Source organism: Anopheles arabiensis, chromosome 2, assembly GCF_016920715.1.
Source record: "Anopheles arabiensis isolate DONGOLA chromosome 2, AaraD3, whole genome shotgun sequence".
Classification (NCBI taxonomy): Eukaryota; Metazoa; Arthropoda; class Insecta; order Diptera; family Culicidae; genus Anopheles; species Anopheles arabiensis.
In genome coordinates, this window is record NC_053517.1 from 39,971,263 (window position 1) to 39,994,412 (window position 23,150).

At 47.7% G+C, this 23,150-nt stretch overlaps 3 protein-coding genes and 1 long non-coding RNA gene across 4 annotated transcripts; 3 read left to right on the plus strand and 1 right to left on the minus strand.

The window, feature by feature from the left end:
- The first annotated feature begins 408 nt into the window (after nucleotides 1-408).
- On the plus strand, nucleotides 409-1,489 carry LOC120896530 (28S ribosomal protein S11, mitochondrial). The gene is made up of 3 exons (XM_040300716.1): nucleotides 409-740; nucleotides 827-1,124; nucleotides 1,197-1,489. The coding sequence occupies exons 1-3, from the start codon at nucleotides 547-549 to the stop codon at nucleotides 1,302-1,304; spliced, it is 600 nt and encodes a 199-aa protein (XP_040156650.1). The 5' UTR covers nucleotides 409-546; the 3' UTR covers nucleotides 1,305-1,489.
- On the minus strand, nucleotides 1,429-9,697 carry LOC120896529 (kelch-like ECH-associated protein 1B). The gene is given in 5 exon segments (XM_040300715.1): nucleotides 1,429-4,013; nucleotides 4,092-4,392; nucleotides 4,395-4,773; nucleotides 4,855-5,661; nucleotides 9,544-9,697. Coding segments are annotated over 5 exon segments (3,180 nt in total). The 5' UTR covers nucleotides 9,628-9,697; the 3' UTR covers nucleotides 1,429-2,404.
- Nucleotides 9,698-11,994: 2,297 nt separating this feature from the next.
- LOC120896531 lies at nucleotides 11,995-12,903 on the plus strand. The gene is made up of 2 exons (XR_005738438.1): nucleotides 11,995-12,280; nucleotides 12,433-12,903. It is a non-coding gene; the product is annotated as an uncharacterized LOC120896531 (long non-coding RNA).
- Nucleotides 12,904-21,383: 8,480 nt separating this feature from the next.
- Nucleotides 21,384-23,124, plus strand: LOC120902822. Its single transcript, XM_040311859.1, has 3 exons — nucleotides 21,384-21,712; nucleotides 21,811-22,777; nucleotides 22,861-23,124. Exons 1-3 carry the CDS (start codon nucleotides 21,551-21,553, stop codon nucleotides 22,935-22,937), a joined length of 1,206 nt encoding a protein of 401 aa, XP_040167793.1. The 5' UTR covers nucleotides 21,384-21,550; the 3' UTR covers nucleotides 22,938-23,124.
- The last annotated feature ends 26 nt before the right edge of the window (nucleotides 23,125-23,150 follow it).

Below are 23,150 nucleotides of genomic sequence, written 5' to 3' on the forward strand. Positions count from 1 at the left end.
GGACCTTAAGTGATGGGTTTACGCTCTTGTGAAGACCAGCACAATGAATAAAAATGAATGATGGAAAGATTTAATGATCGTAAAACGATGGAAACCATCTGTACTGAGAAGAATGTTCATAGTGAGACGAGTCGCAAATTGTCTCACCTGTCACCTGGTGATGTTATTTTTTACCTGGACACAATTCGATTCTCATCTAGATCCCTAATCCCAAATCAAAGAGTCGCCAAACCAATTTGGTTGCCCAAATTAATCACATTCAACGATACCGGAATGGCCTTTACGTTACGTTTTGTTGGTTGCGTTTGCTAGGGTTAATTAACCGTCAATTTGAATAGCACATGTTCGAAATTCGTTTAAATCGCTGTTTGACAGTTGAGCATGATGACACTAACACCACTATACGTCGTGTTTACAGATGACTTACAAAACACGGAAAAACAGAAAAAGGTGAAACATGCCGAAACTGTGACCCGGTATCGCATATAACGATTACGTACAAAGCATAACATTCGCACGTGTGTGTAGAGGAACGCAGGAACAAACATGTCCTTGCTGAAGCAGCTCAATCTATTGTCCGGCCTAGTGCGCCGGACACTGGTCGGCAGTGTAAGGCCGCTGCACCAGACGGCCACACTCCGCAAGGTGGAAGATCGCAAGGCTATGCTGGCTTCGCTGCCCAGCAAAGACGAGGGCACGGTCGGCGAACGTTCCATCGACATTGATTCCATGATCGACAAGTAAGTCACCGTAAAAGACAACCGATGCTTCCCATTCCCATCGCTGCCCACAAGCTAACCTGCCTGTATGGCTGCCATTTCCGTAGGAAAACGAGCATATTTCCCGATGCCAACACACCGACCTCCCTGATCAATGGGGTACCGTTCAACGAGATACCGATTTGCCACATCCGCGTGTCACCGAACAATACCATCATTTCGATCACGGATGCCAAGGGTGTGCCACAGTTTATCCGCTCGTGCGGCATCGAGGGCTTCAAGAACACGCGCAAAGGCACGAACATTGCGGCGCAGGCGACCGCAATCAGCATCAGCACAAGGGCGATCGAACGTGGCTATAAAACGGTTCGCGTCACGGTCCGAGGCCTCGGCCCGGGACGAATGGTAAGCATCACCAGCAGCTTCACCGGCGGATGTTATCCAATTCTCGCTTTATCGACTTGCTTCCCTTTCCAGTCCGCTATAAAGGGGCTCGAGATGGCTGGGCTGAACATTGTTTCCATTACGGACACGACCCCAGTATCGTGGAATCCCCCGCGTCCCAGAAAGCAAAGGAAGCTGTAAAATGTGGTGAAATTGTGGCCCGTGCTGAGGAGGCGGAATTAAACACTCTGTCATCATACCGTCATGCCATCAAAGACGCGCATGGAAAGCCGCCTTCCTCCTCTCCCACGTGTGCATCAACGTGTTACAGTTTTGTTTGATTGTTTATTTTAAAAAATAGTAATAAAATTAAAATTATAGCACAATGTCTTTCCCGCTCATCGCTAGTCAGGGAAACCTCGGCGCTGCTTAATACATACACATATGTACACGCGGAAATGGAAAGAATGAAACGCACCGCTAACAGTATTTGGGGAACCGGCCGTGCGGGGTCCGGTCTGGTAATCTTTTGTTTCTTTTACTACAACACATCGTTTTTTACACGTAAAACCGAACACGCGAGATTATTTCGAAGCGTTTCCTACTAGTACCGGTCTTATACATGGTATAAGACAAACCGGAAAGGAAGGTTGTTGAGGGCTGTGTCCTCGTCCCGTCGCCGACGTGTCGTAGACTTAAAACACGTCCCTTTACTTTTGCGTCCACTATAAGTGACGTGTGTTTAAAAACAACTACAAACCCTAACAAACAAATATGCGGGACAGCGCATCGTCTGACTCGAATCGCGGCAACGTACTGTTTGCAGTAAACGGGTACACGGGTGTGTGTGTATGCTTACATATCGTTATATACATCTTGGCACAAATGCGCTAAGGCTCGGTGATGATTTTGCCTCGATTTCTTACTTGAACCCCTCCCCACCCCCGAAAAGGAATGTCCATGGAAGTATCAACTCAACTATTCTCTCTAGCTCCTCTCTTTCTTTTTTCCCCTCTCTTCCTTCACTCCATTCGATGCTGACTTGCGGCGTAATCTATACCCGTGCGTCCACAATACCAAGGTTAGTTAGTTTGCGGTACTCAGATTCATTCTAGATCGACAGCTAACATGTTCATATCGCGCATTTAGTGGGATGTTGGTTCGCGTGTGTTTTTCTTCCTTCATCTCTTTAAGGCTTTTTCCTCGAATGTGATGCTTGTGTGCAATACTTCTCCTCGCAACCAGGTGGAGAGGTTTGTCGGAAAAAGGGACGCAGGACGAACGGCGCATTTTTACAAACGTCATAACTTTGCGGTGGTGCAACACCCGACCGATACTGCCGGTACTCGTCGGGCATCAACGGCACTTAGATCATGCGGGGTGGATAATACGATTGCGGGCACAGTGGGTACTATTTCGTCGTTTATATTCGCACTGTTGCTATCACTACTATTGCTATTGGTCGCCGTCGTCGACGACGATTCTTCGCTTAACAAGGCAGGCGGCGATGGCAGCGCGGCCGACGAACACGACGAGGAGGAGGTAGGTGACACGATGGCAGACACGAGACAGGTGATGCGCTTTTTCAGTCGCACTAGCGGACAGTGATCGTCGGTCGCGGTACCACCCGCCGCCTTCCGCTTGCTCTTGCAACCGCCTCCTGCTCCGGCTGAACCACTGGGTGCCTCCTTTCGTGACGTAGGCGCAAGCGTCGGCGTGTACCGTGCCGCCGACGACGACGACCGTTTGGGACAGCGCGAAGGCGACGGGGAGGCGGCACTGCTGCTTCGTTCCTTTCCGGAGCACCGCTTGCTCCGCTGCCGGCAGGACAGTATGCGGCGCGTCAGGCGCGATGAGGGCAGTAGCAGGTCGGCCGATCGCACGACGGGGCAACGTTCAACCACTGCCAGCGACAGCGCCACGGGTGGGGGTATGTCGGGGGGCGGAGCACCTTCCAGTGGGACGGCGGCGCTGCCTCGAATCCCATCGCCATCGCTCACAGTGACGTCCTTATCACATTCCTCTTGACTAGAGTCGGTTTCCATGGCAAACGGTTCCTCTTCTGCTTCTACTACCTGCGCTTCCATCGGGCCGTCGGATGCACCACCGCCGCCGCCTCCGTCGCCGCCGCCGCTGCCAGCTGTCATCTCCTCACCATTGTCTGTCGGGCGGGAGGAAGCGTGTGTTCCGGACGCTGACGTACAAGACGGTGCCGATGATGATGAGGATGATGATGAAGATGGCGGTGCCGGTGCCGATGCCTGCTGCGATGATGAGGATGACGATGGAGGCGGTGGTGGTTGCTGAGGTTGGCCAGTACCGCCGCCATCGCCCGAATCGCTACGCTTCTCTTCACCGCCGCCTAGATTGAGCCCCTCCATGTAGCTGGAGATGCAGGACGGCGTGTAGATGACGGCGGACGCGTGCCCACTGCGCCCGGACGTGAGCGGTGTGCCCTCGTCCCAAACGTCCCGCACCGGGTCGTACACCTCGACGATGGTGAGAAAGTCCTGCCCATCGTAGCCGCCGATCGCGTACAGCCGCCCATCGAGCACGGTCAGCGAGAGGGCACTGCGGGCGATCCGGACCGGCGCGACCATCTCCCAGCACTGTTGCTCCGTGTCGTACCGTTCGACCGAAGCCAGTTGGCGCGTCCCATCGAACCCACCGACCACGTAGATGTACTGGTGCAGCGCTGCGACGCCGGCCCCACTGCGTCCGTACCGCATCGGTGGCACCAGCGTCCAGGCGTTGTTCTCCGGATGGTAGCATTCGACCGAGGCGAGCCGTGTTTTCCCATCGAACCCACCGATGGCGTACAGCAACCGGTTCACGACGGCCACACCCACACCGAGCCGCTTCGATTGCATCGGCTGCACCAGCGTCCAGCGGTCAGTTTCGGGATCGTAGCTGAAGAAGAAAGAGTGCAAACGCCCCATTTAGCAACGGAAAAAGCAGGTAAGGTTGTGTGCGAGGGAATATACATACTACTCGACCGTATTGTGGTAGTCCGAGCCGGACGAGCCACCCACCGCGTACAGCAGCTCATCCATAACGGCCACCCCGACCCGGTTGCGGGGCACCGACATCGGCGAGCATGGGCGCCACCGCTCCGTGACCGGATTGTACCGATCGACCCAGTCGGAGTCGTAGGACGAGCCGGGGGAATTGTTCCGCCCGCCCACCGCGTAGAACGTGCCCTTGAGGAAGGCGGCCCCCAGCCCGGACCGCGGCACGGTCAGCTTCGGCAGCGTCAGCCACACCTTGTCGTCCACGTTGTAGCCTTCAGCATGTCGAGCGAATGTTTGTAGTACCCGCCGGCCACGAAGATCATGCGCGTCGTGTTCGGTTTCCGCTCCCGCACCGCCGGCCGCTTGTGCAGCGTGAGGTCGTGGAATATCTTGGCCAGATACTCGCGACAGCCGGGCGCCCGGCGCAGCACGGCACAGTTCTTCATCTGCTCCTTCAGGAAGCTGGGCGTCAGCAGCTGGCACCGCACCGCGGACAGGATGCTCTCCATCTTCGGGTACCGGTTGTCCTCGTCGTACTTTACCCACTTCAGCACGGCATCGTACACGTCCCGCTCGCCCTGCACGTTCAGCTCGTCCTTCCGGATCAGGCATATCAGTTGCATCACAGACAGTTGTAGGAACTCCTCCTCGCGGCAAATCTGCACGAAAATGGGGGAAAACACACATTAGTATCGGGGTACACGCTGCGCGCACCACGGTGCGCACCCTGCGTGACTTACCTGGGTAAAGTTGCGCTCGATGAATTGGTTCGCCTTTTGGCGGAGCGACTCGCAGCCATGCTGCTCGGCAAAGTTCGCGATGCCGATCGCGTTGGTCGGGTCGAGCTGCCGCTCGAGAAAGTCACAGCACGCGTCTATCACATTCGGCACCTGGAACATGGTGGCGGCCGGCAGCAGCTGGCACACGGTCAGCTCCGTCACCCGGATCTGGCCGGTGTACATGAAGAAGAGGATGCGCGTCATCGCGGTCGGGCAGACGCCCTGCAGCTTCACGCGCGCCATCTCGCACTCCTTCAGGCCGCCGGTGAACATGGCCTTGAAGTAGGGGCTCGCCGCGGACAGCACGACCTTGTGCGCGTGGAACGTTTCCTGCTCCACCTCGAGCGTCACGTCCGTCAGCATGTGGTGCGACCGCATCATAAACATCATCTTGAGCACCTCGCGCGAATAGTTCGGCATGTAGAACGCCATATCGCCCAGATCCTCTCGCGCTGTTGCTGCATTGCTGGCACCACCACCACCACCACCACCGCCGCCAGACTGGACCCACTGGACGGTGGTTGGACCGCTGCCGCTGCCGGGCGCCAAAGGTACACTGCCGGCACCGGTGCCCTCGGTGGCCGGGTGTGACATACCAGTTACCGCACCACCGCCAGCCGTCCCACTACCACCGCCAACATTGCCGACGATGCCCACGAAGTGCGGGCCGCCGCCGCCGCCATTGCCGAAGCAGTCGGCAAAGCCAGCGGCTGCTGCTTCCATGCTCGGGGGCGGTGGTACGCGATACGGTGTCCAATCTGTAGGCTGCTTTTAAAGGTGCATGGAAAGAGAAGGGAAAGAAAACGGTCACAAATGATTAGAGAGCACAGCCGACTGCTACGTTTTGGGGGATGCTTTTAGCATGACTCAACCAAGATTGGGACCAAAAACGGGGACGGATTTTCTCGTAGTTCCAAATAATCATTCCGGGGAATTCTTTCACACCGTTTCAGTGACTCAGCTTAGAAATTAGTCATCGTTCAAATTAGTGGTGGGAGCTCGGAATTGAGCCTACCCGATTCCGATTCCGTGTTTGAAATCAATCCTGGGGCCGATTCCGATTTCGGAGTTGACACTGGAGCCGAAAGATGACTCCGGAATGAATTTCCGAATCGGAATCGGCTCCGGAATCAGAATCGGCTCCAGAATTGGAATTGGCACTGGAATGAGAATCAGTTCTTGATTTGAAATAAGAAGTTTCAGAAGCGAAATCAGTCCGAAAATCTCCATGAGAATGGATCGCTTTCAAGTAATGGGGCCCTTTCCGTTTTAAGTTGGTAGGCTGAAATTTCAACCTGTCAGCAGTTTGTATTGTATAGCAGTTTTCGAGCAGCTATCTAGGTGGGTATTATATACAGGTGGGCTTATCCCAAGGTGTATGAATTTAGAAGGCTGATTTTTATCGCTTCTACTTCTGAATGAAGATTGTAAGAGTGTTTTGAGTATTCGTCAAGCCTCCAGAAAGCTCGTTGGAGCAAAAGTTTTCACTCGTTCTGTCAAAAAGTGATATTCAAATTTGGTTATGAAAAAATGCTATGAGACCACCTGGACTACATACACTTTGATTCTAGATTCCACCACGTCATCTGTTTAATGCACCTTGGGGTAAATTTAAACAACACCGTGTTTTCGAGCAGGTACTCGAATCTAATTCTAGCTTTGAGGCTAGAATAATCTAGACTGAAAATTGCAGGCTAGTTTTGTGTGTGGTTTTGTATGGAGTGTTTATATGATTTCAGCCTCCAACTGTCAAATTCCATACAAAAAACTGACTAGAATCGTGAAAAGCCCCAATATTAATTTTTTTGCAGTTTTTAATACGTAGCATCATTGGACCCAAACGCAAATTTTTGTGGAGATGCCGAAACCGACTCCGATTTCGAAGCCGATTCTGATTTCGGAGCTAATTCAGATTCCGGAGCCGATTCCGGAACCAATTCTGGAGCCGATTCCCAGTCAGAAGCCGATTCCGAAATCGGTTCCGGAAACTGATTCCGGACCCAATAGTTACTTCCTATCACTAGTTCAAATCCAATTATTGGTAAACTGCTTCAATGTAGCTTTTATGTACAGATTTAGATCAAATTTACGCCACAATAAACTCAGTTCATTGCAGATCACCAGTACATGCCTTTTTATCGAAATCAGTGTATTAGAAAATTGTTACACGTGAAGTCCCATGTGTCTCTCATCACGAAAGTGTCACGAAAGTGAAGAACGGATGCAAAACAAACCAAACTACCAGCGCCATTTGCCAATGCCGCAATCGTACGCACAGCACAGCGCAATTCCGCGTTATCAGTACCGAACCGTACCGTGCGTCCCATCGTCAAATGGTTCCGTAGTTCGGCAAAACGGTACTGAAGGAAGTAGGCAGTAGGCTGGTGTCGGCGGTCGGTCGGTCGGTTGTTTGTGTGCGCAAAATTTACGCTTCGTCATGCGGTCGCGGTCGCGGTCGGTGCTGCGGCGTTATGACGCGAACGCATGTGCTCACGTACGCACTCTTTCGCGTTCTTTTGTTTGGTGTGTCTACTTGGATGCCCTTGTTTATGTTTTTTTTAATTCGGCAGCCATTCTTGCTTGTCTCGATCTGGGTCCCCCTTAATCAACGCTCGGGGGATTGTGAATCGGGAAGTTTAATGAGAGCGTTAACAAGGTGACAGCATCTGTTTGGAGCTGATCTTCCTTCCTCTTTTTTGCAATGCTGATAAGAAATAAACACTTTAATCCTTAAACAACAATGAAACACACAATTGACCAAACTGTCTGAGAAAAAGATTCATCTCAGACTCAAACGCTTGCCATTTGCTGTATGCAACGTGTTTTTTTTATTGGAGAGAAAGAGAGTGCGCCAGAAGGACCGGCCTTGAACCGGCGGCTGGCGGAGTGCAAAATCGCTGATAGGTATCAGACTTGTGCAAATGGGTGACCACCACCACCACCCCTCCTCCCCTTCCCTGCTGAGAGGCAGCATACACAGAGACGCGCTGCGTGGCTTGCAATCAGCGACCACTAATCGATCCCATTTCGCGCGATGATCACCGCGATAATGGGTTAGTAAAAAAAAAAGAACGGAACACACCGCACCAAGCCCAAGAGGTCCATTCACCTCGCTGCTGCAGACCCTTCCGCTTCCCTTCCCTTCTTAATCAATGGTGTGTGGGAAAGGGCAGTGCGAAGGCAACATTTGTCTTCCTCTCTTATCGCGTGTTATCGCTCGACAACGGCCTCTCACGCTCGGAGACCTTGTCACGACGCTCCTCGAAAGCGCGATCATTCCCTTCCCCTTTACCCTGCCCTTGCAAATTGTTGCAAAAATTATCGCCTCTCCTATCGTTCCAGCCACTGTTTTGCTCATCTCTCTCCCCTTCCTTGCCGAGACCACTCTTGGAAGCCTGGTTTAGTTGCGCCAAAGCGCATGTAGCACACACAACGCGCAATAACATTAGAATGTTTGTGTGTGTGTGTGTGCATGGAGGTTTTTTTTTCGTTTTGTTTTGTTTATTGTTTTATACCGTGTAATGACGGGGCATTCCTCTGCTCGCGCGAGCACTAATGAGCAGTCCCAACCCAACCGACTTCCATTTTGATAACACCTAATAGTCTCTTTATTTTTTAGTGCATGTGACACTTTTAATACATACACACACATGCACCGAGAGATGATTCTTGGAATTTTGCTTTACTCGTTGACTAATCATGAAAGTATGAGACTATACAGTCCTGCATGATTTTAAAAGGGTTTGTGGGCAGTAGATTTCAAACATGAATTGGGAGAACATATTTTGATGAATCGTGTGTTGAAGGTAGGCTATCACCTGTAGATCTTCTCAATCAAGGTCATCCGAGATAACAAATCTACGGAACGGCGACACAATTTGTTACAAACACTCCCTCCTCCCAAACAGCGATACTTGAAAGGGTTTTTTTGGGATCTTTCTACTCTCAAATGGCCAATGCAAGAGTAAACCGTGGATTTTCAAAGTTTCAATTTACAATTTACGCAATTTGCACAGGGAAATAGTTAAAGAAGACTTTTCATGCACAACACAACCTGAAACTAGCAGCAATATTAATTAGATCACATTACAACCATTACAACCACCCGATGCAAGTCGCCCAATGCACCTTAGCAACGCATTCTTGCACTAGGGTTGCTAAGTTTATCTCAAGACGGTGCAAAGCCCTTCTGCAAACCTTGTCATTATATAACAACACTTCACCTTCGATACGAGAAAGTTGCTTGCTTATTGCCACGCCAACTTTGTCCCTTAAACGCTTATTGTTCACCAAGCTATGGGCTGGTTCCTTCCGGAACTAATTTTACGTGCGTATTAGTCGCTAAAACACGCCAAAATTTTCGCATCAAATGTTGAACCAAGCGATTTCCAGATAGCAAAAACCTCCAAGAAGAGATATTCTGCAGAATCGAGAGCTTTTTTTAAGGTTTTCACAGTACTACGATCCAAGTTGGTCGACTCGCCCGACACTTTAATAGCGTTGTTTTCGTCGCTTATCACACTACAATAAAACAATTTCCTTTTGCACATTGTTTCATACATCAATGCTTTCCATTACGATGCATTATATCCCTAAAAACACCCCCGATGCCATTGCACTGTTTCGCCGAAGGAATACAACAACACTCACCGACCAAAACCATCCGGGGGTATGTGCGGACATCGGCGGCGAAACTCCTCCGAGGGAGTTATTCGCAGGACGTTCGCAACACATTTACACACACACGCACAGAGACGCAGTGACACACTATCGCTTGAATGATAGAAACGATGTAATATGGATTAGGACCTTTGCACCAGTGCATAAAGTGATGGACAGTCCCGTGTATATCTAGGTACACCCTGTCCAAAGCGATGGACTTAACTGAGAGAGCAGAAGTCGTCCGCTTTTTGGCCCACTGTTTGATTTCGGCCTTGTGCTTTTCGGTGGATGAGGGAAGAGGGGTTGAGCGGATGGGTTATCTATATCAGCAGCGTCATGCTGCCCAATGCTTTTCTCCAAGATTCTTTTTTATCGCACACGATACGAGATTGCAAGCCGCGCGCGCGCGCCCGTGTGTGGAGATAACGGGGAACCACCACCACCATCGCCACCCGCGGGTCGGGAGGAGATTTCTAACAACGAGAAATTAAATTAGTAGCATCATCGTTACATTCCGCTTTCGCGGTGGGTCGGGGGTTTATCACGCTGATCGTTCGATGAATCGATAAATCTACTATTCCAAGCTGTTATCGCAATCGCCACTCCCCCTCCCTCTCGCTTCCTCTGTGTAAAACAGCCGTTTTGCTTGTTGGGAGGTGGTGCGTGCCTCGGCCGGGACAAAAAGCTTGCGACGAAATGGCGTTCGCGAAATGGCGGTCAAAGGGTTGAAATCAAAGAGCAAAAGAAAGTGCAACGACCGTTGCACCAATTTCGTTATTGATCAATTTCAATCTGGGAAGAAACTACACATCTCACCCACGGAGAACGATCAAGCAGAAGAGAAGGCCAATCAAAAGAGCCTGAAGAGAGCGCAGCAATTTTGAAAAAGATGGTTCAATATTACCGTACGTACACACCTCATCATTTCAGTAAGCTGTTGCTTCGTCGGATATGGGAGGGGGAGGGGGAGGGGGAGGTGGCATAGGCCTTGGGGAAAATCATCAAATCGAGCTAAGCGTGAATCAAATATTGGCAATGGTCCAGTTGCGTCAGCGGTGTGTTCTACCATGACCAGAGGAAGGAATGTGGCCGCCGTCATAACATAACTCCGGCAAACCGTATTTTGGCACTGAACGCCACCCACGTGGCGTGGGCTCTTTAGAAGAAAATTTGGGATTCAAAGTTTTTTCACGGTGTTTTTGAACAAATATTACAACATGAAGACTGGTTTTTTATTAATTAAATGAACTTCACTTTGAGCATATAAGTCAAGCAAATAGCAGGCTTTCATAAGAGGCTAAGAGAAGTACACCAAATGTACGGCTTTTTCGAAGTATTTAACGAGAAGGTCACTTGAGAGATTCTCAATCTGGAGAAATATCTTAGCGTGCAAATAGACGTAGCTCAATTCACCCAGTCAACTTGCCTCTTTTTTGATTCAAAATATAAACCAAATAAGTTTGGGTTATTTTTTTTACGTTTTGGAATTCAAAAAAGCCACAAACAGAACAATCTGGCTTGTATGCAAAAGGCATAATTCTAGCAAAATTATGTTTGCAAAATTGAGCTACAGTAGAACACTGTTTATCTGGGCTCATCGAGACATGACCTCGCCCGGCTAGGCTACTCGAATAACTCGAAAAATGGGTCCGGGTATGTTTTTATAACAATTTTCAGAAGAATTTTTCTTTTTCAAAATTGTATTATGTTTTGGTATAACCTACTCAGTTTTTAAGAACTTCATGTTGGCTCAATGAAAATATTATAAATTAGCCATACATTTTTAGGTTCATCGTCATAACAATGTGCACTGATAACGATGTTTACAAATATACTTCGGCAGCACGCAATGTATCCTTGGGTAATTGTCATTTCTCAACAACACGGATGTACGGACGGCCGTTTAAAAGGTACCCCCGGATAAATGGCGTCCCACTGTACCTTTTCTCTCTGCGAAATTTACTCCACGTCAATTTGCAAGGTTATTTAAAAATATAAGAGCCTTTTTGGGCAACTAGGGCACTAAGAATAATCTAGGCAGTATTTAAATGACAATCAAGAAACTGCGTTTCTTAGTTTGTTTGTTAGTGTAAATTTATAATTTATTCCATTATCTAGCTCAGTGTGACGATTATGTGGTTAGTAAACAAACAGCAGAATGGCATGTTATGATGTTGATGTATGGATAGAAACTCATCCAGAGCGTTATGAAACACTGTTCGTACTACAGCCAATAGAGCTTAGAATTGTGCCGTTTGTTGTGTCATTCTGCTGTACAGAAAGCTCCTCGATCGGCTGCTGAAAACTTATATTGACACATTTTTTCCCCCTTCAACACACAATCACAGGCTGACAAAACTATGTCAAACGATAATTCGCGAGAAGAAGAAAAACGAAAAAGTTTATCTTCGGCCGTGTTCCGTCATTGCATCGCTTCCATTTCGGTTTTACTCGTCCGCTGCAAGTCATGCTGAGTTTGTAATTCGATTCTGTCGGCAGTGGCAGTGGCAGTGGGGCGGTGTCAGTGGCGGTGCCTGTGTAGTGCTGTTCTCTTGCTCCGTGGCCAGTAAATTGCAACTAGTCTGGTTAAATGCGCTTTGGTGCCTCATAATCATCTACTTCCTTCTCTCAGAAGCATTTGACTGTTTTCATTCAAGTACAAATAGGGAGGGAACGGTACGGAACAGCAGCAGATAACCATAAGCATTTGCGTGCACGATCTACGGTGGGTGATCGAGTACAACGAAGAGTGGTGATAGTGTGTGTCGATCACCTTAAGCTTTCTTTCTTCCATCTAACTTTGCACAATCAATTCTGTCTGCTCATCTGACTGTCGTCTATCGCTTCCTACTTTCCTTTTTTCTATTTTCCGCCCAGTGATAGAAGGGAGGAGGAGGAGGATGGCGTCGATCATCGGTCGGTCTGAGAGGGGCAGATGGTGTAACAATTTCACGATAATCTGCCTTGCGGGAGAGAGAGAAAGAGAGCGAGCTGTGCTAAAAATAACAGACGGGCCAAGCAGAAATGGACAATATTGCTCAACAGCGCGGTGGACGTCACGCAGCGGTTTAGTAGCGCTCAGAATGATGCCGCATTATCGCAAGAATGTTTAAACTGCACGGCAAAGATTACATAGAGCATAGTTTATTTAAAAAAAAAAGTGCTGCACGAAAGTGGCAAAAACCTCTGGGATAGCTTCTGTTTTGAATCTCTTCTAAAGGCAAAAAAACCCAAGAATGTTATATTGAGCAGTGTAGATGACATAACGCAAGCTTATTTTCAGAGCAATCACTTTTCTAATCTTATCCGAGAATTTATATTCCAAAATAAAATAAAAACAATTGAATTGAATTGAAACAAAACGACATAAAATCGTTTCTTTTTCTGCTGTAGACAGCGTCCATTAATAAGCATTTTCAGTGTTTTTGTCCAAGATGGAAGATGTTTTTACAGTTGGCAGTTAGATTATTGTTAGGATCTCTTGCAGGTTAGTCTGCTATTTACTGAACAAACAAAGAATGGAAATTCCAAGCACGAGACCTGTAACACTGTTTTATCCATGCGAGAAATCGGTCTTTGGACTGCGCACATGTATCTAGATTACGTATGGTTATTTTACTATTGGTAATTTACTGTATAATGAAAATGTTGGGACTAATTCGATGATCTATTCTATAGAAGCGTCAATTCCTATCCGAGCCGTTCTCCCATAGCAAGGATTCCAAAAGGAGCAAAATTGTTGGCCTCGTCAGACATTGTTAAATTAGAACCATTTTAGAATAATTCTTTCACGTCTGCGTTTCGGTTCCCATCTGTCTGTACAGTCTGTAGAGTCCCAGTATTGAACGATCCTTTTTTATCAAATAGTAGCTCACTATAACCTATAATTTTACTGATTAATTACGTTTACTCCAGCACTTCTGAAAGCTTATACAAAGTGTTAATTTTATCATGATTGGCCTACCAAGCAGAAGAAATAGAGTGGCCAAATTAGAAACAGTGCTATAAACATGTGTAATATTTAATTACTGTTGATAAAGTGTAAAGCTGAACACAGCAAATTATAGCAACCATAAAAACTCAATTATTTTTCAATAAAATTTAGCCTGCCAATTTAATGATCAACATTGTATGTAGATTCAAACCGACCCGACGACCTCTTATACATTCCCCATTATTGTTGGTGTAATCACCGGCACGAGACGATGCTTACTTATTTCCAGAGCATTAACGACCTGCAAACCCGTTTAATGGCAACACGTGATTTTTTCAGCTTGGCCCAATTTGGCGGCTGCGGCGGCGGCGGCGGCAGTTTGTACAAGCGCCATCACACATGTGCTTGGCCCACGGTCACCAACGCAGCAGATAGCTGATTACGCTTTTACATACGCGCAAACACATCCGTTGCTAATCCACGCGGTACATTCGTCATCTTGCGTACGTTTTTTGTTGCTATAGTCTTGCGTAAACTGGCCGGTGCGTATATATTATCGATTAGCACCTGATCAGCCTCGGAGCTTCCGAGCCCTACCAGACGCATTAGTGGGTGTGTCCAGCAAGCCGAAACAAACTGTGCACCTTGGCAATCGAGTTTGGTGCCAAGGTGTACAATTCTTTCACCCATCGTGATTAATGTTTAGATATCGGTCACCAAAATTATGGAAGAGTGTGGACAATTCAAACATACCACTCTCCCAAAAGACCAAAGGCATGATTATGCGCCTTTAAATAGCCAAAACTACGCACTCTTACACACACACACTCAGACACTATCGGCGGAACTACAGACTGCGTTAGCGTTGTTAGAAGGCTCGCGGTTTGGCGGCAGGGAGCGCGGTAAGGGGAGGAAGTGATCGGACGCTGTCTCTTTGCGGCCGGTTTTGCCGAATCATGCTGACGAACAACACAGCAGCCCCCGGGGAACGACCCGCCGCCGTACGATCGACCATGGCGAGCGTGTGAGTGTGTGTGTGTTACACCCAGAAGAAGGAGGAGGAGGAGAGTGCGGTTGGTTCTCTGTGTGGTGCACGGCGCACGGCTGCATGATGACAGAGGGTGACGCACAATTACCACGCAATTCTTGCTCTCACTCTCTCTTTTCTCTCTCCTTTTCTCTTTCTCCCTGCCTCGCTCTCTTTCACACACACACACACACATCACTGCACAACATCGCACGCCCGTCGGCCCGGTTTGTACGCGCGAGATAGGGGCCCCGCGTGTGTTGATACTTATCGCACACAACGGCCGATTGCGCAAAAAGCTGCTCCGTGCGCGCGCGCGTGTGTGCCCATTGCGCCACATTTCCCACCGTTTCCCACCCGTTTTGGCGAACAGAACAGTTGTTTTGGAGGTCTGTCGGGATTTTTCTCAATGGTTCAAATCAATTGTGGTTCTGGTTTGATGTGAGCACTAAACTCTTCTCTTTTCAACCCGCTTTAAAACAAATAGAGAAAAAAAGGCAAACACAAACAGTCGCTGAATCTTCTCGACTCGATGCGACGACCTCGCGTCGGCTGGAACCATCAAGCAGGCGCTGATCACCGTGCGCACGTGCGTGTGCAAAAGGGAAGGAGGCATTCTGGAAGGAGAAAGTGTTTCTCCCTCTACACCCACCGCGCGCACACATACACACGGCGCAAGTGTATCGGGGGGTGCAGGAATGCAAAACGCGTCTGGTGTGAAAACGGTCTGCTGCTGGCGACTTTTAATCGGTCTGCCAGCGATAAGATAAGGTTTCGTCGAGACAGGGACCAATGCAACAGGAGGGGAAGGGGAAAAGGGATACTTTGCACCGTGGTTGATAAAGAATTATTGTTATCCACTGCACGGCAATTCACAAAGGCGTGAAATGGGTTGCTGGCAAGAAAAGTCTCGTAATGCGGGTAGGTAAATTGGGTTGAAGCCACTCAACACAGGTTACGGATGTTCTTGGGTCAACGTTGGAAGAATTTGACTCATCTAATTGAGGGGACAAAACGTCAGCAATCAGCATTATCTTTCGTGTCCCGGAACATAGCAACTGCCTCTAAAAAGTTTGCAAACAGACGCGGAATGCGGTGATAATGAGTAAGCCAAGGTTGTGGTAACCATGGTGCGCAATGGAATGGTTAGTCACTCGGGCGAGATTACAGTCTCGTGTGCTTTTGAGCCCAGAAGACAAAAATCGGTACATCCCTTGCGGAACACGTGGTAAGGAAGCAAAACGTTCAGCTCACAGGGAGCCAGAGAACACGTGCCTGTATACCGGGCACCACATACTTGCCTCCTGCCGGTACCTTACACTCCTTCCATTCCTTTCTGCCCACCGAAACACGTTAACCCGTTCGTAATCGAAGCCAGAACAGCACAACGCACGGTTCTTGTGGCTTGTCTACTACACTATCCCCACAGTCTGACAAGACACCACCACTACCACACAACTACCACAATCGCTGCCAACGGCTCTCTAATCGTGCTGATTCATCGTGCTCAACTCAACGTCTACGAGCCCGTCCGTGAGCAGCAGCAACAGCAACAAGCGTACGTCGCTGCCCCCCCTGATATGATACTCCTCTCCTTTTCCTGTTTTTATGTGCTGCCTTTGTCTAACGAGGGCGAGTGTGAGTGTATTAAACCAGTATGCAACCGCAAGCCCAACACAAAACCACCCAGGGTTTAATGAATAAATACGCAACCGACCATGAATCGAATACGCACAGGACGACGTGCGCCGACACCAAGCCCCACACTAGATCCGTCGATCATGGTGACGAATAAAAAAAACAGGGCGGGGAGGGTGTTAGCTTAACGTGTGGGTGCCTAGGGGATGATCAACACCCACACACCCATCTTATCTCGAGCGCGCACACTCAACCGCGCACACCACACCGCAGAGGCAGCCCCATACACTCACACACACACACAACGCCAAAAACCCCCGCTCGCGACACACGATCCAAAGTGCGAAACAACATTCCCGCGTGAGCAGCATGACAGTTCACAAATCATTCTCGAACCAGCTCGTCGATCGGTGCGCGGAAGCTTTGCACCGCCTGCCACGGATGCGAATTTCCACTGGGGTTTTTGTTTGTTTTGTTTTTGTTTTTGGTACACTTCTCGCATCTCTCTCATCGGCGGAAAGGAGGCTGGTGGCAGCAGCGAGAAAAGAAATGGACGGTGGCAGGAAAACTGCATCCACTGCGCTGCCGTTGGGTCAGTTTCCGCCTTTACATAACAACACGCTCTCTCGCAATATCCCGGTAACGTGGAGCTGCTCGCCTGCCGTTTGCTTTACATGTGTGTTCAAACGCGCACTGACTCGTGGAAAGGGTTGGTGGTGGTGGTTTTCTCTCGCCCCACATACTTACTTGCTACCGATTAGTGGTGTGCTGCACGCTGGTCCCGCTAGTCCGATCCTGCCCTCCCCCTTCGAAGGCGCCGCTTATCACGAACCGGATGTCCTCCCAACGGTAGAATGTCCTGGCGCTGATGTTTCTCTCCCTTCGCCACGCACACCCGCACACCCGCACACACACACACGCGCAACTGGCCGGCGGGGAGTTCGATTGGCAATATCACACACCCAGCAGCAGAACGAGCACACACAATAACACAACGCAGCAGACGAATCGTGCACAATCGAATTCTCGTCACCCGTCTACACCCGTCTCACCTATCAACCATCACTGAGGTTGCTTGCTTCGTGCTTATTTCCGTACGGTTCCACTCGCTGCTACCTATCGCTACACAACTATAGCAACCGCTACAACGACTACTGCCACTACTAATCGCACCCCGACGACAACACAATAATCACTTCACAACATATTTTTGCTTTCAATGCTCACAATGCTCTTTGCACCGCGGTGAGAATCGCAATGATCCAGCGCAACATAACACGACGTTTGCCTGCGGGGTGGGGGCCAGATTGGGCAAAGAACGGCAGTGCTCGACCGTGTTGACTGGATGGAAGCTGGACAGGGAAGCAACAACTAAAGAAAAAACGACACTACACGTACACACGCACTGCTGGGGCACACGGAGGGGCAGTTATTTACAGCCCACTTGGCGTAAAGCGCAACGATTGCACACTTCTCGGCTCGGTGTACCAGTGAGGTGTCGCAGGAACGGCCGTATTGATAGAAACAGAAAAGAATAATGAATAATAAGACTGACAGCTCTGTTTTCGATCCGTATGCGCCCGTAGCCTTGTGATGGTGTGCGTGTGTGTGTGCAATACGTTGTGGCAGGGTTCGAAGCAGATGTGGGCTTTGCTGACTCACTATTGTCGTTGCTTATCGTGCTGGAATCGCAAATTCCTTTGCTGCTGTGAGTGCTTGCAAGGTATTTAAATCCATCGTGTTAAAACTCAATCTTTTATTAAATTGTGTCACGCTTTATAATGAATTTAAAGTAGAGAATATTGTATCCAAGGTATCATGCTAAAACCATAACCCCTGCAATGAAGGCAAATCACCAACCCAAAGAACATTCCTGTGCTACCCCCGCAGGGCAAGGCGAGGGTTTTTGACTTTCGAAAATAGCTGCATCTCGCTCATTTTCTCTAGCCGTCCTTTACCGCAAGGCCAGACAAGGTGAAATATACAGCGAAATAAACTATTTGTCGGGTGAAATATCTGTCAGATAACGCATCACAGCAACCAGTTGATGTGCAATGTAAACAAATAACGTATACAAAATCGCAACTAAATCCGTTAAAAAACTTCAATATCAATGTCGTAATTGTCACTCATAATTCGTAACTTTTCTCTTTTTTTATTCAATAACTTCAAATTTTATATACCAATTTTATATAATATTAACCGGTGGGCGGCTTAACCGTGCGCACCAATGTGACAGCTGTTCAAACGTACGACAAACATTTGCAGCGATAGTCAAGTGGGCAACTAGTTTTTTGTGCAGCTCTGTAGTGTCTAGTGCCCAAGCGCCACAGATTAAGCTTAAACGACTGGAAAATTGAATATCCATAGAAAAAAAATGAAAGCTCCACAGCTTCATTGGTTTGATCAATAGATGGCGTATTAAAACTAATCATTATATTGCTATCCTTTTCTTGCAATGTGTTTCGACAAGTTTAATCTTATCATGACCTATATAGCCTTCTAACTTTCTGAGCAAAAATCTATATGAATGGTCGTGTGGTCAGATACGTGGGTATCAACACCAACGACCATTACTCAAATCTCACTTGCTTCAGTGCTGGTGGTTTCCGTTGGAGTTTAGTATGTAAGAAATCGTATCGCCGTTCTAGATCTAGCGATGCATAACTTCAATGCAAAACCATACAACAGTACAGAGGAAATGAGAAAGCTCTCCTCCAAGCGATGAAGCTCAACTGGTTGGGGTATCCCATCAACAGAGAGCGCCACCAGCTTTTTTGCTATTTTTAGAATGCATGAGTCATTTGCCGTCTGCTAAACGAAGTCTTTCTTTATTCCGTTTAGGTAGAGAACTTGAGTCGTTTAGAAGCCGTTTAGTGGTCGTTTAGTGGATTTGTGGCACTTGGGTGGTATTTTTGAAATTCATTTTTGTTCATGAACAGTTGTTAAACCTATAGTTATTGATTAAAACACCATTCTACTAACGATTAATCGATTCAAGATGATTAATTCATCATAAAACTTTTGAATTTTATAATTTTTATATGAATTTGACTTTTCTCGGACCATTATCCGTGCAAATCGATTAACCGGCAACCTTTCGGTCCCGAGCTGCCCGGATAATCGATGTTCTACTGTTTTCATTTGTTTTTTTCGATAAAATCCATAGTTTTATATTTATATGCACGTAGTAACAAAGAAATCTGTTCTATTAGGCCCTATTAGACGGAGGAAAATACTGTCATTCGATTTCTTCAAACAAGATTTGACAGATAGATTCCAGTCGGAAAATCTGAATTCGGCATGCTCCTTTCCGATTTGCTCCCGAATAGATTTTTACTTTCAATGCCGATAGAGTGATTTGAATTTCCTGATAATCATGAATAAAAACAATAAAAATGGGAAACAACGAATGATTCTTTCGGAGAAAGTCAAGAAAATCAATAAATTAAATAATAAATGTGAAAGGTAATAAATGTCAATAAGCAATTATCTTGCCTTTTTACACGTACGAGAGGTATTTTTGTGCCACAGTGTTGTGTTCGGATGTCCGTTCACTTATTTGAATAAACCACTGAACTAAGCACAACTAAAAGGTTACAAACAAAACATGCAAACTTTATTCCTAACACATTAAATATTTGTTGGAACGTAAAAACCTCGGCGCAGCCGCGTAACGGTTACCGCACTCGTTGATCACCCGAGACCCGAATGCCCCGGGTGAACGGCCGTCGTGCCCTAGCCGCGATGGCGCGGCCCTTTCGCTCCGTCACACGGTCGCCCTCGACGGACAGCTCGGGTGACGTCCAGGGCTGTCGCACTCTGCGAACAACCCAGAGCCACAATGTTGCGCGACGCTGTCCGTCTCCACAACACACAGTCTAAGTTTTACACATAAATGCCAATCGAGAAATGTCAGAATTTTCTCCGTCTAATAAGGCTTTTGTACAAAATATCGATTGATATTCAAAGGTTTGAACCGTTTGTCGTTCAAGTTATGTCAATGTGTAAATGTTTGATGCGGTCACGAGAAAAGCAATGTTTGGCAATTAACAAGAAATTTTGATGAAATTGACAAAACTTTCAGCTTTTTGTTACACCCATTTGGCCTCGTGCCAATTCAAAAGGCACATTCGACGTGAATGTTAAATTCCATAAAACATTTTGACAGCACGTCCATTAAAATCACATCCAATGAAGCATTGACATCAACCGCCTTATCGTTCAGTATACTTTTTTGTGAATTTTGATGATCTGAGTGTTTTTTTCTGTTAATTTTTTCAGTTATCTTCTTCACCACAACTTTCCCAAACCATCTCGCGAGTATGTGTGATGGTAACGCAATAGCTAGAGCACGGCCTAAGCTATGGTCGAAATAATGTTTGGGAATTGTTGAACCACACACAAAGACAGAGTGGCCAGATTATTTTTGCGGTTAACAGTAGGCGCATCAAAATTTTATCGGTAGTTTTCGGTAGGAGTTTAAGATTTTTCGGTAGTTTTCGGTAGGCTTTGAAGTGTTGAGCAGGGGGGGGGGCTTTTCCGAGATGGAAGCTAATCTGTCCCATGAAGAGCAGCACGAGAAAATAACATCTTTCATTTATTTAAAGGAGATAGTTTAGCTTTGGTTCATAGCGGTCACATGAGGCCTTTCTGAAGTGTCGATCTGAAAATGGTACTAGGGAATTTAACCCAACAAATGATTGGGACGCTCTAGCAGCAATCGAACGCGACATCGAATATGAAAAATATATGGGATTTTACATGTTCATGTACATACATTTTTGATTTTCGATGTCGTGTTCTATTGCTGCTAGAGCGCCGGGTTACATTATATGTCAAATCTGTCAAATGAATATCGGTAGTTTTAGGCCCGTGTCTGTGCTCCATCGGATGCGATTTTATCGGAAGGCCTGTCAAAATTTTATATGGATTTTGACAGATAACGTCGGACGTGCGATTTCGTCGTACGACGGAATAAAAAAAATTGATTTCGTCGGACGCCGCATCCGATTTTATCTGTCAAACTAAATGTATGGTGTTTTTTAGGAACAATCTTCACTTAATTTTTCATAATCGTTATATTATTAAAAACATCCAAATAATCGCAATATGATACGAAAAAGCGTTTGACAGCACGTGCGATAAAATCGCATGCGATAGAGCACAGACACGGGCCTTAGGGGGCTCATCTTCGAATCGGTAGGCATATCAAAAATCGGTAGGAATACAGATAAATCGGTATTTCTGGTCACTCTGCACAAAGAGCGGCAATGCAATGCGTTACTCAGCGTTACTAGACGGATTCAGCTGAAGCAGGTTATCTCCAACGTAAATACGCGGTTTAAATGACAAGGTTCGAAGGAAGGGACGCCTAAACAAAATTGAGCAATAGTATGTTAACCAGAAGTGATGCGATCCGAGTGGACCGGGACTATCGGTACACCGGCGAGGATGCCCATTCCTTCGTACGCTGCTGTTTGTGCCGGTGCTATACACCGTTTATATTTTATGTCGTGTCCAAAAAGGCGCTAGATGTGATTGCCAACACATTACCGGTGAGTAGCATTAGCACGCCACTGCTGCTGCTCCTATCGGATGCACTAATCATGTCCTTTTCCCCCTTTTTTCTACTCGCTACCCGCCCATGATGCAGCAATCTCACAACTTCTTCTGCGTTAATTGTTTACCTAAATCGTCAAGCACCACCACACTGTACCGCGACAGATGCTTGTTTAACAGTGACGAATATTTGTCCATGTTTCGCGGGTACGAGTATTACAATCCCTACTACGGTGTGTATTACAACACGCCGCGCCTAATCCTCACGGAGAACATTCGGATTCATCCGGACTACAAGAAAATAGTGCGCAAACCGCAGCCTGCCCTGGTGAAGATGCGGAAGCTGTTCGGTGTCTTCCCGGCGGTGCATCAGATACCGTTCCGGAAGCACGCCTCAATGGCGGAAATGTACTCCGAGCTGCGCAAAAAGTATCGCGAGATTCGCAGCTCCTACACCGATACCTCAATCAACCAAACGTTCATGGACACCTACTGCATCACTGTCGAGCGTACGCCGTCCGTCTACCAGTCGGTAAGGGAACGAACGCATCGAACGCGGGAAGGCGAAGGTGGCGGTACGGCTCTGTTCCCATCCGACACGATGCTGATGAGAACTGTCAGCACGCAGGAATCGGCCGAGCCGAGCACATCGGAAAGTGACATGGGCGATGTCTCCTCGCTGCAGATTAGCTCGCAATCGTATGGGGATGATGAGCGGGAGAACCGACTGGCCGCGCTAGCCAGCCAACAGTCGGAGGCACGATCGATCGTTAGCGCGCAGGGCGGGCAACAGTCTAGCGGCTCATTCAACATTAGCTCGCAGGACGTTGAGCTGGAGCGGGATCCGGAATTTGAACTGCCCGAAAGCATAGGAAGTCTGCTATCGAACCAGAGCGTTCGGTCGATCGACAGCTCGCTGCGGCTGGATCATCTAGTTACCCGGCGGCGTATCCACGACTCGCAGGAAGCGGGACCAAGCGGTTTGCAGCAGCTACAAAAGCAACCACCGGGCAAGGCAACGACACCAGAGCCGAAGCGTCGACGCATATCCACCGCTACTCGTACGTGTTCTGAGAATGATTTGGCACGATTTGCTCATAATTGAATTAATCTCTCATGCATTACCATTGTTTTCCCCTTACAGCCATGAATCCGTCCCCCGCGGAAGCGCAAACTACTCGAGATGTCAACGTAAGACTGCCACGACTGCCCGGAGGATAATGAAGTGGTCGGCTCTCTAGCGCCCGTGGCGCATTTAATAGTTAATTTTGTTCGTGTTTTCGTATTCGTTTCAAACAGACTGACAGACAGTGCCATGCAGAGTGAAAAATGTCTGTTTGAATGTAGTTATTTCATATGAACTGCATCAAGACTTGAATAAAGACTAGTTGAGACGTTTTAAAATGAATGAAACTTAACTTACTCCATTACAGT

What these genes read in the sequence shown, in the direction of transcription:
- LOC120896530 (XM_040300716.1), top strand. Translation starts at nt 547, where the DNA reads ATGTCCTTGCTGAAGCAGCTCAATCTATTGTCCGGCCTAGTGCGCCGG. An exon ending in ATTGATTCCATGATCGACAA is followed by an intron (nt 741 to 826) that starts GTAAGTCACCGT and finishes CCATTTCCGTAG; the next exon opens with GAAAACGAGCATATTTCCCG. An exon ending in GCCTCGGCCCGGGACGAATG is followed by an intron (nt 1,125 to 1,196) that starts GTAAGCATCACC and finishes TTCCCTTTCCAG; the next exon opens with TCCGCTATAAAGGGGCTCGA.
- LOC120902822 (XM_040311859.1), top strand. Translation starts at nt 21,551, where the DNA reads ATGTTAACCAGAAGTGATGCGATCCGAGTGGACCGGGACTATCGGTAC. An exon ending in TGATTGCCAACACATTACCG is followed by an intron (nt 21,713 to 21,810) that starts GTGAGTAGCATT and finishes CCCATGATGCAG; the next exon opens with CAATCTCACAACTTCTTCTG. An exon ending in ACGCATATCCACCGCTACTC is followed by an intron (nt 22,778 to 22,860) that starts GTACGTGTTCTG and finishes TTCCCCTTACAG; the next exon opens with CCATGAATCCGTCCCCCGCG.